The sequence below is a fragment of the Colossoma macropomum genome, unplaced genomic scaffold (genome assembly GCF_904425465.1).
Source record: "Colossoma macropomum unplaced genomic scaffold, Colossoma_macropomum, whole genome shotgun sequence".
NCBI classification, from domain to species: Eukaryota; Metazoa; Chordata; class Actinopteri; order Characiformes; family Serrasalmidae; genus Colossoma; species Colossoma macropomum.
The window spans coordinates 39,854,645-39,871,187 of record NW_023494793.1 but is presented as its reverse complement, the minus strand read 5'-3'; the positions used below and the strand labels follow the sequence as shown (position 1 = coordinate 39,871,187).

At 38.8% G+C, this 16,543-nt stretch overlaps 1 protein-coding gene across 1 annotated transcript in view; it reads right to left on the bottom strand.

The window, feature by feature from the left end:
- myo1f (myosin IF) overlaps positions 1-16,543 on the bottom strand; it is a 56,054-nt gene that overhangs the window by 19,412 nt on the left and 20,099 nt on the right. The window contains exons 4-13 of the mRNA XM_036579528.1: positions 14,728-14,822; positions 12,437-12,524; positions 10,891-10,980; positions 8,378-8,509; positions 6,156-6,290; positions 5,092-5,224; positions 2,292-2,488; positions 2,127-2,207; positions 1,884-1,970; positions 517-603 (exon numbers count right to left, since the gene is read on the bottom strand). Coding sequence (XP_036435421.1) covers positions 517-603; positions 1,884-1,970; positions 2,127-2,207; positions 2,292-2,488; positions 5,092-5,224; positions 6,156-6,290; positions 8,378-8,509; positions 10,891-10,980; positions 12,437-12,524; positions 14,728-14,822 — 1,125 coding nt within the window. The remainder of the gene's footprint in view (positions 1-516; positions 604-1,883; positions 1,971-2,126; positions 2,208-2,291; positions 2,489-5,091; positions 5,225-6,155; positions 6,291-8,377; positions 8,510-10,890; positions 10,981-12,436; positions 12,525-14,727; positions 14,823-16,543) is intronic.

The following is a 16,543-nucleotide window of genomic DNA, read 5'->3' as shown; positions in this document are numbered from 1 at the left end:
GCCTAACCAGGTTTCAGTCAGATGCTAGAAATGGAAAAGAGCGGCAGCAGCTCTGACTCACTGAGTCACTGTACAACTGCAAGATACAGTACAAGACACAATATATGTTAATGTCTTTTACAAGCTTTACATATATGGAATGTTTTAAACATCTGTGTTTAATCAAGAACAGCCAATAAATGTTCATGCACACCAGCATTAGCTTAGTGCTAACATACTACAAGAAATCCCATACGGGTGCTAGCAGAAATTGGCAAGTCTTTTTCCTCCTCTTTTTTTGGGTTTTGAAATTGATGACCCAAATTGACAGACTAGCTTTAAAAGCTCTGAAACTGCAATTTCAATCTTAATTAACTTTAATCTGTAAGTGTATAAATGATAATTGTATAGATGTAATGTACGACACCAGTGGTTCTCAACCTGTATATTTTCAGTTTCTATTTTTCTTCATATGAGGTTCATTCATCATGGATAAATCGCTGCAAACAGTAGATTTTTGGATTTTTTGATGCTTACCAATTTATTTTCAATGAGGTCACACACTATTTTGTTGTTAAAGTATTCAATAGGCGTCCATTTGATCCCTTCCTGGACATATTCTTCCTGTTGGAAACAGAATGAACAGTATAAAACATACTGTTCAGCTTGACCAGACATGATAAACATAACTAAAAGCAAATCAGACCTGAGCAACAATGTGATTAAAACCCTCTCAAACATATTATAGTGTTGAAGGTAAATTCCACTTAACCATAATTAAATGGTTAAGATGTAAACAAAGTCATTCAGAGTGGTTTGGTGTGAAATGCTCTGTTCTAGAGAAAGAACTAGAGAAAGAGTTAGAACTGTTTATAATGGTGGTGATAGGAACCTGGAATCTGAAGAGGAATCTGAAGAGTTCAATTTTTATTTATTTATTTTAGTTATTTTTAAATTGAACTATTTTACCATTATCAGCATTACATATACAACTGTGTATGTACAACTTACATATATATGTGGCTTTACTGCTCACTGCTCAAATGGCAATATTTGTGTTGTAGACATCCTATTAGTAAAACTGTATACAAATCCAAGTCAGTAAGTTCCTCTACACAATGAGCCATTTCACATCAAACCACAATGCAAAAATGACTTTTCACATTTCAATCATTGAATTATGTAGCAATTTTGAAAAATCTGTGGGACTTCCCTTAAGATCATGCCAGTATTAGAGTAAACTAATTGAGTGCGTTTACATGCACTCAAATCGGATTTCTGCAGTTTTCTGATTCAAACTGTCATGTAAACAGCACACTCAGATTTCTTAGATCGGAGTAAGGAAAATCAACTTAAGAAATCAGACAAAGAGGCTGGATTTTAGCTCAGTAGTCAGATTTGTCAGTGCATGTGAACTCTTTCAGATTTCTCAGTCTGCAAGTGTGAAAACAGACCATGGAAATGATGGAAATAAGCGAGCAGCGTCGCCGTGAGACGCAGCAAAACATGTTTGGAGCGACACTGAAACCAAATACATGCTTGACGAAATTGAGGATTTAATTTTTCTTCATCTTCTAAATGATGCATGTTCATATTTTCAGGTAAAGTGGCGTGATGCGTTTAAAAAAAAAGCTACGGCATGAAGTTTGAGTTTTACATTATGTTTACGTCATGTCTTATTCTGTGAGTTTATTGGCTGGTTGTAAGAAAATCTGATTACTGAAATCTGATTACGGCCTGATTCATTTAGACCTGGAGTTTCCCCTTTTATCTCATTACCCAAGTGCATGCAAATGTGTTGATCGGATTACTGACAAAATCTGATTTTCTGCAGTTATTGGATTATTCAGTGCATGCAAACACACTCAATGTTAATGACAGGATTTGTAAAAGCTCATGTGTACCTGCTCTGCCTTCAGAGTCAGCTCAATAAAGATCTGCTGCAGTTTTTCATTCACAAAGTTTATACAGAACTGCTCAAAGCCGTTCCTCTGCAGAGAGACAGACAGACACATGCGTAATATTAAAATACCTCTACAAACTGCTGTTACTGAAACATTCAAATATTGTTAGACACAAAAAGGATAATGTAATATAATCCAGAAGACTGAAAGAGGCTACAAAGCAAAATGAACTCATCAGGTTACCTGAAAAATCTCAAATCCATAAATATCTAGAACTCCAATGCTGAACTCTTCAATGGGCTTCTGCATGGCTTTGTTTATGGCCTGGATAGATTGGATAAAATAAAATCAGCCACCTTTCAAAACTCCTATTGAAAATGCTCAGAGCCTGTAATCACACTGCCTGACCTCCACCAAGTAGTCGAACAGACGGGCATACAGGGCCTTAGACAGGGCATCACGGGTGTAGCAGGCCTGCTCTTGGTTCAGGGTCACGTTGATGGACTCGGATTTGCCCCCCCATTTGGAGTCCATCTTGCGGCTGGTCAGCTTGTCCTGAAGCCAGTTCTGGTCGATGCCCAGCAGGTACGCAGGGAAGGCCAACACTGACCAGCACCAAGAGAACGAGAAAAAAAAATCACATTGAAGTTACATAAATTCTCAAAGTTAAATTAATTAAGCCTTTTAAATGCATCTACACTCACTGGCCACTTTATTAGAAACAGGCACCCTACACTTCCACTCACTGGCCACTTTATTAGAAACAGGCACCCTACACTTCCACTCACTGGCCACTTTATTAGACACTCCTAGCTCACACTTCCACTCTCTGGCCACTTTATTGGAAACAGGCACCTTACACTTCCACTTGCTGGTCACTTTATTAGACACTCCTAGCTCACACTTCCACTCACTGGCCACTTTATTGGAAACAGGCACCTTACACTTCCACTAACTGACCACTTTATTAGAAATTCCTAGCTTACACTTCCACTCACTGACCACTTTATTAGACACTCCTAGCATACGTCTTCTCACTGGCCACTTCGTTAGAAACTCCTAGCTTACACTTCCACTCACTGGCCACTTCATTAGAAACTCCTTCCTTGTGTTCCCACTTTTTTAGAAAAACATTCTACCGTTTTTCTACCTTATAGGTCCACTGTTGTCCATCTGTTGCTCTACTTTTTATCAGCTGCCCTCTACTCCATTCTGCCTGGTTTATTTTCTGACCACAGGACTTTGCTGACCTGATATTATTTAGGTCCATTCTTAGCACAGTGACACTGATGTGTTTCAGGTACAGCTGGGGACTTTACACACAGTGTCGGTGATAAGTGTGCTCCACCACCAAGAAAGGCTCTTCTAGCTCTTCATGCGTGGGCAGTAGTCATCCTCTCACCTCTCCCTGTGAGCAGTTTCGGCTTTCATTTTTGGTCTTTGTGGTCAAAAACAGCCCACGGATGAGGGGCCAGAGTGGCTAACGCAATTTGTGCATCAGCAGTAAGCTGCAGTCTCTCACTGTGGAGCTAAAAGGGCGCGGTTTCCGACAAAGTGGCCACTGAGTGTACATATTAGAGCCAGACGTATTGAATCAGGGCTGGAACTGAACTCTTAAGTGTGGTTAAACTCAGAGACTGGTGTGGAGCACTCTGACATTAAAGAGATATTTCACTCAAAAAGCTGGTGCTGCAAAATGATAAAGGTTGATAGTCGCAGGTGAACTAGATGGAAATGACCTCATGCTGTTTGCTTATGTGGTTTTCACACATCAACTAAACATGCATTTCCTGAAAGCAATGCTGTGTTCACAAAGCAAGAAAATAACAGTGTTTAATTGTAATGGAAAAAAAGAAAGAAATTGAGATATAAAGAACGAAAGAAAGAAAAAAGAAAGAAAGAAAGAAAAAATATATCCTAACCTATAAAAATATCCTGAGCTTGAAATCAATTGCTTTAAAGGGGAACTCCACCATTTTTTAAAAAAATACTACATAATTAATTTAAATTAAGTAACTATGATGTAAACAGAGCCATTCAGAGTGGTTTGGTGTGAAATGCTCTATGCTAGAGAAAACTGATGAGTCAGAATTGTTCACAGTGGTGGTGATAGGAACCAGACGTCCACCTCTAAAAGCTCCCTCACAGAAAATTATTACATAAAATAGTTAGATATATGCTGCCTGGTGTCAGACTTATTGTTTCATGTTTTGTGTTTTTATGCTTTATTTTGTGATAAAGTTTTGGCTTAAAACATATTTTAATCCATTTATTTCAATCTATTCATGGTGGAGTGATACACGCAGGGTGTTGTGAGGCAAAATAGTCGCTAAAGAAAACTTCTTTTTCAGATTTATGACTATTTGATCATCAGCCTTACATGGAAAACTTCTATCACCACCACTGTAAAGAAATCAGAGTCTGTACGTTTCTCTACAGTGAACCATTTCACATCAAACCGCTCTGAATGACTCAAACACTGAATTATTCAGAAATCTTGAAAAATTGGTGAAATTCCCCTTTAACCAGGGAAGCGGGATGTGGGGGCTGAGGGTGCTGCAGTACAGCCAGATTTCAGGACTGCAACTGCTAAAATGAATAATTTATAATAATTTAATTATTATAAACTCTAATAATTAATATAATGAAAAGGTAAAATATTTAATTACGGTGATTTTTTATTATTATTATTATTATATATATATATATATATATATATATATATATATATATATATATATATAATAATAAAATTATTCTAATAAAAAAATGTTTATATTGTATTTATATCACTTTAAAACCTGCAGTAGTCTATTTCTAGGCTGTTTTGTTGGTGTATCTAGTATATAAAATAATATACAATATAAAATTATTATAATCTAAAATACAAATATTAGTATAAAAAATCTAATCAAAAATGGCAATTCATTTTCACATCTTTGTTCATGTCAAAAAAGCCAAACCTACGTTGCTGGTGTACTGTTAGAGACTGACCAGAGAGAACAGACAGAGTGCAGCAACAAACATAGTCTGGAGCTGAAGTGACCAGTGAGTGGAAATACAAGACGGGGTTTCTAATAAAGTGGACAGTGAGTTTAAATATATTGTATATATTTTGATGTAAAAAAAAATAAAAATTACTGTCTGTGTCATAATAAACCAGCAGTAAAGACAGATCTGTGAAACAGTGCTGGATCTCTCCACTCACAGTCTGTGCTCTCCACCTGGCCATAGTTTCCAGCCTCGATGAAGCTGATGTTGCCCAGGTGTAAGATTCCCGCCACAATCTGCAGGGCCTGCATCTGACAGTCTCCCGGGATGCCAATCACCTGCATGGCTTCCTGCAACAGACACACAGTCATTACCAGCCAGTTCATCATCAGTGACATCATCAACAAAGAACACGTACATACGACTGTATTTTGTTTATACACTCTATATAGACACAGATATAGTATATATGTAATTACATATATATGTAGTATATATTACAATGTATAATATACAATTCCATTTTATTTTTAAAAAATCTTGTTTCTTAGAAACACTTACCTTGTAGTTTTACATCACTAGCCACTTTATTAGAAACACCTACCTACTACATGTGATCACAGGCAACGTTATGCCCTGAACCAGCACATGTAATCACGTTTTTTCATGTGACGCTTATTTATTTATTTATTTATTTCATTAATCAATTATTCTTTTTATTTAGTGAGCTGTCTAAAAAACATATTTGAACCATATTGTTCTGCCTTATAGATCCACTATATAGGAGTACATTTATGGAACTGCAGTCCATCTGTTGCTGCATAACTTATCAAGTGCCCTATACTCCACTTACCATTGGTCAGTTTCTGACCACAGGATTTTTTTTGACCAGATATTATTGAAGTACTGGTCCATTCTTGGCACAGCAGTGACGCTGATGTGTTTCGGGCACAGCTGGGGTTTTTACACACTTCAATATCAATGATAGACTGAGTATGGTCCACCACCAAGAGTGGCTCTTCTAACCTTTCATTCGTGGACAGTAGCCCAGTACCTTTCAGTCGTGGGCTTCGTGGTCAGAAACAGCCCACGGATGAGGGGCCACAGGGACTACAATGCAAATTGTTAAAGCTTTGGGCCCACCAGCAGGCCGTGGCCATTTAAGGGCTTGAACGGTCATAATGTTCACCAAGGCAACAAGTTAAACATCTAAACAGAACCAATATTTGGAACATAAATACAGAAATTCACACTAAGATATTTAAATGTTATTATTATTACCATTGTCTCCTGAAACTCTTTGCTGTCGTTGGTGCCGTCCACTTTGTAGGTGCCAGACTGGTTCAAGTAGTTGTAGTAGTCCGGGGTCATGACGCCCAAAGCTTCTTTCTGCTGTGCTGATGACCCCTCGATCAGCTGGAACCAAAAAGAATCAGCTTCAATAAAGTAAGGAACACCAACAGACCTAAATGCGTAGTAGGTGTACAGCAACTGTGAGTGATTGTTGGGGGATTCTAGAGTGCTTCCCTCATTAACACAGTTCAAGAATGTCATCTCTTCACATTGTTCTAGAACATTCCTCCCAGTCATATTGTTCTAGAACGTTCCTTCCTACTAGTACTAGAGTGTTGCCCTCTCAATCATGCTGTTCCAGAATGATCTCCTCCATTCACACTGTTGTAGAACGTCTTCCCAGTCATGCTTTTCTAGTATGTTCTCCCAAGCATATTGTTCTAGAACGACTTCCCAGTCACACTGTTCTAGAATGTACTCACAAGCATAGCGCTCTAGAATGGTGTCCTCACAATGCTGAAATGCTGTTCCAGAATGTTTTCCTCCATCCACACTGTTCCAGGATGTCTTTACTGATGCAGACAGCTCTAGAACAGTCTGATCAGAAGGACATTCTAGAACAGTATGAAGGGGGGCATTTCTAGAACAGTGTGAACTGGCACAGCATTCAAAACAGCCTAAATAAAAGAAAAAAAATTCACAGTTCTAGAACATCCCAGTGCAGTGTGACTGGGAAGACATTCTAGAACAATGTTCTACTCATTCACCCTGTTCTAGAACATTTTCTCAGTCATACTGTTCTAGAATGTTCTCCCAAGCATACTGTCCTTGAATTTTCTTCTCATTTACCTACTATAATTCTCCCCTTTTACACTGTTCTACAGCGTTCTCACCATTCATGGTATTCTAGAATGTTCTCCCCTTTCACACTGTTCTTGAAAGAATCGTTCTCCATTTACACAGACTCATTTGGTTTTTCAGCCCTTTGTCCAGCTGTCAGTATTTCTTAGTATATTAGTATTTGATGTGAAATGTAGGGTCAGCGTAAACGGCCTTAAACAGAGAACAAACTGACCGACTGGGAAAGCTGAAGAAGGAGAGATCAAGTTTCTAATGACAAAGAGGAAAAAAGGGTGAATGAAAAGAGTTATGAAAGAAAGTGGTCTGGTTGGAAAGACAGGCCTACTGTACTGTGAAAAACACGTGAGAAGAAGGAAAACCATAGAATGTCAGTGACAGAGGGTGAGACTGAAACCCAAACACACCCATAAACACAGCAACAAGGACTGGCACTCGCACGTTACCTCTGTACCTTCACCTCCCTCTCTCACTTTCGCTTGTGTTCTTCCTCTCTCTCTTCCTCTGTTTCTCTCTCAGTCCCTCTGCTAAACTGTGAGACGCTGTTTGTCTTTATTGTCCGGTGGGCATTAGAGTGAAGAGCCGGTCAGCGTCCTTATAAACAGTTCACAACCGGTGGGTTTGTTTTTGCATACAGTAAAAACCCCCTGAACTATTTTCTTCTCCTTCTCTCCTTTTCTTTCTCTTTCACTCTCTCTTTCTCTCTCTCTCCCTTAATTTCTCTTTTTTCTCTTTCCCTCTGAATCTCTCTCTTTTTCTTTCTCCCTCTCTCTCTCTCTTTCTGCTCTCTCTCCCCCTCTCAGTCTCTCTCTCTCTTTCTTTCTCTCCCTCTCAAGCTCTCTCTCTCTCTTTCTCTCTCACACTCTCTCTTTCTCTCTCTCTCTTCCTTTCAACCTCTTTCTTTCTTTCCCTCTCAGTCTCTCTCTCTCTGTCTCTTTCTCTCTCTCTCAATCACTCTCCCTCTCTTGTTCTCTCTCAATCGCTCTCTCTCTCTCGCTCTCTATCTCCTTCTCAATCTCTCCCTTTCAATCTTTCTTTCTTTCTCTTTCTCCATCTCCCCATCTGATTCTCTCTTTTTCTCTCTCTCTCTCTCTCTCTCTCTCTCTCTATCAATCACTTTCCCTCTCTTTTTCTCTCAATCACTCTCTCTCTTGCTCTCTATCTCCTTCTCAATCTCTCTCTTTCTTTCTCTCTCCCTTTCAATCTTTCTTTCCTTCTCTTTCTCTTTCTCTCCTCCCTCCCTTTTTCTCGCTCTTTCTTTCTCTTTCTCCTTCTCCCCATCTGATTCTCTCTCTCTCTCTCTCTCTCTCTCTCTCTCTCTCTCTCTCTCTCTCTGTCTCTCTAACTCTGACCTGGTAGAAAATGTGGAAGTTCCTCTCGTTCTCATTCTGGCTCACGACTCGAGACTTCTCCAGCAGGAAGTTGGAGATTTTGCCTCCGTCCGGTTCTCCTCCTCTGCTGAACTGGATCTCGAAGTATTTGCCCTGTTAATTAAAAAAGACTCAGTGATCATCAAAACGTACAGCTCTGATGGAGCGAATACTGATGTTCATGTGCAGTTAAAGGAATAGTTAACACAACTTGCACAGCTTCCCCTTTACACTACATACAGATCAGTCAGAGCATACTGAGTAAAGACGTTTGCCTCTTTAGTTTTGCACTGGAGTCACGAGTCTAATGTAATAATAAGTAACCAGATAACCAGATAGCACTTTGCAGTCTTCATGCTTAAGTCATAACACACTGATCTTAAACCATGTGGGGGTGTTCAGTATCTCTAATAGACTTGCCTATGTGGTTTCTAACAGTGTGTGACACACTGTCATCTATAGACATGCGCGAAATACATCAGCATAGCTGAAAAACAGTAGCGGCTACCTCAAAGGTTATCTTTGTCCATAATTGTGTCCATGTTTAAAAGTAAAAGTGCATCATACAGTGTTGGAAACCACATAAGCAAGTCTGGTAAAGATAACTTAACAACTTAAAAGAGTTTGAGGCAAAAGCTTAGATAGAAAGAGTTGGCCCACCGATGGCAAAGCTGGCAGCCGACTGGCTTCTTGATCAGCATTTTCCATGTGGCCTACTGGCGGTTAAACAGAGTGTTAGACAAAATACCACTTTTCTTCACTCACTTTCCACTCAAAGCCCAGTTTACCTCTTTTCCTGACATCTTCCGTTATCTTTTGCACATTATTTACTAAATCTTTTAAATGTAGCACAGTGTCAGCAACAAGACTTTCTAGAAAATCATTTTATATCAGGCCTAGTCATTCATTTTTTCCTCTCAGTTGTTTGTAATATTTGTGTTAGTGTATTTTTCAAAATAAGTCTGTGTGCATTTAAAATCTGTTTGAGGGGATTAAAAACTACCCAGATAGCAAGCATATATCAGTCTTGATTAGGTTGGCACCCCACTGACTGTTTGCCACTTCTGGTCCACCCTCAGACCACCCAGATTATTGTCCTGCACACAAGCTCTACCTAGTTTTAATCTCCCCAAACAGATTTTAAATGCACAGAGCCTTTTATTTTGGAAAATAAGCTAAGACAAACATTACAAATAACTGAGAGAGACCATTATGACTGGGCCTGATATAAAATGATTTCTAGAATGTATATGTTGTTGCTGACACTGTGCTGGATTCAAATGATTTACTACACTAATTTACAAATTACAACTAAAGAAAAGAAGGAAGGAAAAATCAGTAAATTGGACTGTGAGTGGAAAATGAGTGATGATAAGTGGAATTTTGCCTAATACTCTGCTTAAACATCGGTGGGCCACCCAGAAAACACTGAGCAAAACGCCAGTGGACCACCAGCTCTGCCATCAGCGGGCCAACAATGGTCCACTATCCTCTTGCTATCAAGGTAGTTCGACCTTGTATGCAGGACAACAAGCTGGGTGGTCCAAGGGTGGACCAGCAGAGGCAGACAGTCAGCTGACCTTATCAAGTCAGTGGCCTGATATATGCTTGCTATTTGGGTGATGAGCCAGGATGGAGTTTCTGTGTTTTTCAGGTCTTATGCACCTTTTTTCTGTCGTTTTCACTTTGCTTTCATGTTTTATGCCCCCCCGTTTTCTGTGCGCAACTCCAGGCAGCCAAAGTTTGAGCATTTTTTCTCCGCTGACCAAGTGGATCAAAAGGAAGGCGGGTTTTGAGTGACAGCTGCAGTCGTCGAGTACCCTAAACCACATGATTTCACAGAACATGACACAAATAAACAGCAGCTGTTTAGCTTGTTTTTACCAACTGCTCCACACTACACTGAGAAAAACATTGCTTTGGATTTATTTGACTCAAATGTGCACATTAAATGTATTACATCACAATTACTGTGGGTTACTTTGCTTACTTTTGGCAAGAACTGAGTTGATGTAATGTGTTTTATTCACATGAAGCTGGTGTACATATTTGAATGAAGTAAAGCAACGCTTTTATCAGTGTAGTCAGTAATGAATCGCTTTCTAAAAGAGGAAATGCTTCCTGTCAGAGCTTTTTGACTGTACATACTGAAACAACAGCTAGCTAGCGCAGCAGATTGACAGCAATGACGCTATAGAGATGTGCAGCCAGAAGCAGCATTCAGAGAACACAATGTGACCATCCAAGATTAAAAATGACTGTGCAATGCGCCCTCAGAAACAGTGTGCAGCTTGCATGATGCTAATTGATGTACAAGAGCTTGCTGCCACTTGTTAGCTACATTAGCCTCGTAGCTGCAGTGCAAAACTAAAGAAGCAAACTTCAGACACCAGTAATGTCTTGGCTGATCGATTACATTTGGGGTAAAGGGGGGGAATTACATTTTTCACATTGCTTTAAATGTGTAGAGAAGCAGTTATGAGTGGGAAACTTACAAAGCGACTGGAGTTGTTGTTACGGACCGTCTTAGCATTGCCAAAGGCCTCCAGCAGCGGGTTGGACTGCAGGATAATGTCTTTCACATGCTGAGAAACAACAAAAACATATATATCAAAGACCAGAGCTGTTCTTCTGTGTATATGATGATTATGTGATACTGAAGAACATTCAGTATCAACTTGGCTCCCTGTAATCTACATTTCTGCTTGACCCTTAAAAGCAAACCTCTAGTTGCTAATAATATATGACCTCATTTTTTTCCCACACACACTTGATTTATTCTCAGATAATTGCTAAAAATGATCCAAATTTAACAAAATGCACGAACTCTACATATTCAAATCTGTGACATCAGTGATTCAGCAAGATTGCAATTCTTTCGGACAGTGGTCACCAACCCTGGTCCTTCGAGATCTAGAAGCCCTTAGAAGCCCTTGATTGGCTGAATCAGATACATTAGTGTTAGGTAAGTGTTAGCAGGTTGGAACCAGGCTCTGCAGGAAAGTAGATCTCCAGGAGGAGAGCTGGTGACCACTGCTTTAGGAAATTATTCAACTCACTATGAAATCTCAGATTTTACCACAATCTGATTTGATTCTATTATTTTGGTGAAATTTAGAATCTTCTTGAAAACACGAATGTAACTACAGGTACCATTGTGGACAATAGTGGACAATAAAACAAAAGAAGAAGTTTTGTTTAGATTCTTGTTTTAATATAATGAAAGGATTTTTTTAGATAAACTATATATATATATATATATATATATATATATATATATATATATATATAATATATATATATATATATAAAACAAAAGAAGAAGTTTTGTTTAGATTCTTGTTTTAATATAATGAAAGGATATATATATATATATATATGTAGTTTATCTAAAAAAAATCCTATATATATATATATATATATATATATATGTATATATATATATATATATATATTGATTAAAGCACATACTTTAATTAACCTTTTATTTACTCGTTTATTTATTTGTTACCCAATTGTCCGACCAATTTAGTCATTGCCCATTCCTCTCGCTAGCTAGGTCTCTACCAATCACATGATGCTACCAAGCTAGAAGGATACAGACTAGCATGAGCTTCCTCTGTGACTCTTGTAGCTCCACTGCGACCGATTCACCATAATTGGACAGCTTAACACGCTTGTAGGCAAACACTAACTGCTCATTCTTTTACATCAGCTATCAGATGCTCATGTTGCCTAGAATCACACTGAGTGATACAGGGAAAGGGAGGATCATCCTACCCACCCAGAGAGATCTTCTTATCCTGGACTTCCAGTTCCATCAAACTGGAATCCCCTGATAAAAGGGCCATCAATCTGCTTGAATGATAACCTTTAGATTGACGCACTGATGCTTTCTTACACCTCTGATACAACCTGATCTCTACATAAACACAGCACAGACAGTCCACTTTTTTGTTTTTTTAGCTCCCTGCATTACCTGTCTTATGTCTGTTGTGAGCTGGAGTAAACCAGAGCTGTACTTCAGAGAATTCTCTGTACCTGAACTTTGGCTCCACCACCAGACACTTTGGAGATGTAGCCCATGATGTATTTAGCAGCTACCGTCTTCCCTGCGCCGCTCTCTCCACTACAGACACACACACACAGGTTTGTTTTAATAGATTGTCAGGACATGTGGTCATACGGCCCATACGCATAATACATATATATGTATGCACTCATACGCACACAGGACATTTTGTTCTCATAATATACGAAAACAAACACACAAAACACAGCAGGGCATTAAGGTCACAGGAAGTGGAACAGCTGACACACTTCAAAATTGCTTTGGGTTGAAATTGGCTAGATTTTGCCTCTCTAATCTAAAAAGGACTCGTCAGGCGCCGTCCTGGAGGCCGAGGGTCAAAGGTCACTGTCTGAAACCATTCTAAATCAAGCACTAGACTGATAACACTGTGCTGTGGTGAGCAGAAGACTTAGCAGTTCTGCTAATCAAGCAGGAAATGATGCTCAGTCTTAGTTCCTCAGCACTTCTGAGAAACCAAGAGAAAAGGCAGCAAAGTGGATGAGGTACCCCGTTTTAAAGATAATATCTATAATAATGAAAGCAAAACACTCAGTTCCGTGTTAATTCACTGCCTCGCATTATAGAGAATTTATATGAAGTTAGCAGTCAGTGGTGTCAGTACGTCAGTACCACTTTATTGTTATAACCCGGCTTGCAATGCACCTGTACCAGGTATTCAGTACTCTCGGTTCAGGTGGGTTAGAGCAAAAATATGGACCGCTGGGGGTCCGTCAGGACTGGCCTGAGAACCACAGCATTAAGAAATCATTCATTTACTGTAAATCTTTTTTTGTACAATTTTGTACAATTGTGATTGTAAATTTTGTCGTTTTACATATCCATACATTGCCACCCCCCACCTATTTAACACTGGGTGGGTTTTCAACTGTTTGGCTGAGACAAATAAATGAAAATAAAGGAAAGCAGAAATCGCTTTTAATTGAGACACTACATAGGTCTTACTTCTGACTGGCGCTATATCACCTTTAGAGGGCGGTATAATGTTTATGTTTGATAATGTCACCTTTAGAGGGCGGCGCTGAGTAATGCTTGTTATTTTATGTTTGTTAAAGCTGCACTATGTAAGATTTTTGTGTTAAAATTGAAAGAAGTAGCATTACTGAGTAAGGAGAACACTAAAATACGGTATGCGTGCGCTGCGGCGAGTCGCCCTGTGAAGCCTATAATAATAATTTGAAGTCAGAGGCATTGGGGTGAGTTTTTCGGACCATGCCACATGCATTTACATATTAACGTCATATGCACAGCCTCAAAAAGGAGGTCTGGTTTGATGTTTAGGTCTCGCAAAATCAGCATTATACTGATGAAAAAATGACAACAATAGCAGATAATTCATTCATATTCTTGAAAGAAACGTCTTTTACCAAGTTTCTTTATGAATTCTCTCTTAGCGCATTCACAATCATCAGGTTCATCCGCTCGTGGGGTCTGAAGCACAACCTATGTTACAAAGTGTTCTGCACGTTGTGTGCAGTTACACATTTCTACCAGAGAGGTCTCCAAATCCCCAAATATTACTTAGTGCAGCTTTAATAACACCTTTAGAGGGCAGAGGCGAGTCCCAAGCTTATTTTATACTCAGGCTTATTATTCAGTAACTACAGGGGCTTCAGTGCAAACTGGTTGAGCTTTTCTTTGGTTATAGAAGTGTGTAATAAAACTTTGGGCCTGCTGGCAGGCCAATAGCTGTTCAAGGGGCTTCAGCTGTTTCTGTCATCAGGTATGAGCTTCTACGTATTAACTTTTAGGAAGCAAGAGAGCTAATTAGCCACTTTAAAAGGTCCAGCATGAAGAAAAAAGACAATTAAAACAATTACCTTTATTAATATGATTAATTGTCAGCTAAAATGTTAGTGACAGGCCTCGTTGTTGACATTGCTTGACATTTCAACAAACAGAAAAAAGTAAGAAGTGCAGACTCAGATGGTACAGAGTGAAAACTGAATGTAAATATTATTCATTACGTGACTACATGATAATGTAATTGTGTAATTACTTTAATTAACTGCATTAATTGAATAACATAGCAACCCTAACCCTAAACAACAGTAATAACTCTGGACTTCTAAGGGTTAATTAAATGCAACCCAATGTATGTGATATACTTACTGTACTGGAGCTCGTCTTAAGTCAAACTAATGCAAACTGTTACTCTTGTAAGTAATTAGTAAGAAGGGTAAACACTTTTTTACAGCGCTTAAGAACAGAATCAACCAATGACTGATTCGACTGAAGTCACCTGATTATGACGCACTGATTCTCACTGTCAATCATCATGTTCCTGTACATGTTATCCGTTAAGGCGTAGATGTGTGGAGGATTCTCATACTGCGCCTGGGGGGAGAGAGAGAGAGAGAGAGAGAGAGAGAGAGAGAGAGAGAGAGATACAGTCAGACACAGAGGAGAGATTGTGTGAGACAAATAGTGAATGACTGTCCATCAAATATTTGGAGACACTGTGCTGTCTGAGTCATTTCCTGAGTGATGTCTGATTTTTTACTTGTCCATTAAGCCTCTAGGGTTCGAGGACACTTTCTTGCTTTGTGCATGTCTTCTTAAATCCACCTTTAAAGGCTCTTCATGTAATGATACTCATGTTTTGTATTTAAATGCTCTGTTATTCTTGTTGCTACTTTCCAAAACCGCCGCAGCAACTTCAGCAGCTGTAAACTCTCTGCACGCCATTTCACATGTGTCTCCGATGTGGACTGAATGAAGAATGAAGGGTTTCCGGCGTGATGGTCAGTCCTTAGTGATTTCCTGAGTGTCCGTCAGTCAGTTTCACACTAAATGTAGATGCACTCACGAATCCACTGGTTCCACACGGTGAGAGGCAGACGAGATGTGTCTCAGCCCCTCTTCATAGGCTCATAACTCCAGATGTGAGTATCGTATGATCTCGTGATGAGATGGAATTGAAAGGGCGACTCTACAGATTCAGGAAGTGTTTGAACTGGATTTCTGCACTGGATTATTACAAAGATAGAAACAGATACAGAAACATCCAATCTGATGCACGGGTTTGTGGACCCCAGAGGGTTAATACAGAAAAATCCTGTAAAGCTTTAGTTGATCACAAAACAGCTTTATGCTAATGTTTTGAGTATATTTATCCTCTTAGCTTCAGGTTCATCATAGTGTCTACCATGGTATGAAGAGCAGGGTTTAAATAATTTAACAGTTTTCTTTTCTAAACTGTTGTTAGAAGCACATATTGAAAACGTTTGGTCCAAAGGTTTGAGTTTGATGAGTGCGGACATTACACAAGGGGGGTGGACTTTCATTTCCAAGGTTGAGCTTTTATCAGATGTTCCTTCAGCGGAAAAATGTTCTATTTAATATATATTTTTGCAAACTAATATAGAAAACATGCAAACAGGCTGCAGATCTTTGCTCCAAGTACACACTTAGCAATCAGACAATGTCATAAGTTTGGTCAATCTGTATTGGAGCTTTATGGGGTAAAGCACCTTATTTTAATCATGTTTTTATTACGATTTTTTAACCTTTTTTACCAGGCAAGATATTAAGAACAGAATTATTATTGATAATACCAGCCTATTTAAATAGGTGATGGTCTTTTTATCTAAGAATTTCAATGGTCTGCCTATATGTAAAATAATGTTACTTATATTGCAAATTTGGTTTATAGACAGTGTGAACTTCAGGTTAAAAAAACAAAAAGTAAATAAAATTGTCAAATTAAATTGCCAGTTTGCCTGTAAAGTACAGAGCTCTGTTGGTCACTAGTGGCCACAACTGAGTGAGGTGTGGGAATGAGATAATTAAGCTGTAGCCATGACTTACAAAAGACGAAACCTAATTATCACAACTTAATTATCTTGTTCCCACATTTTACTAAATCATGGCCACGGTTTAATTATCTCATTACCATGCTTTACTCAGTTGAGACAATGGCATAATTATTATCTTATTCCCACACCTTACACAGTTATGGCTTAATTATGGCTTAATTATCTTAATTATGGCTTAATTATCTCATTCCCACACCTTACACAGTTGTGGCTATGGCTTAATTATCTCATTCACACCTT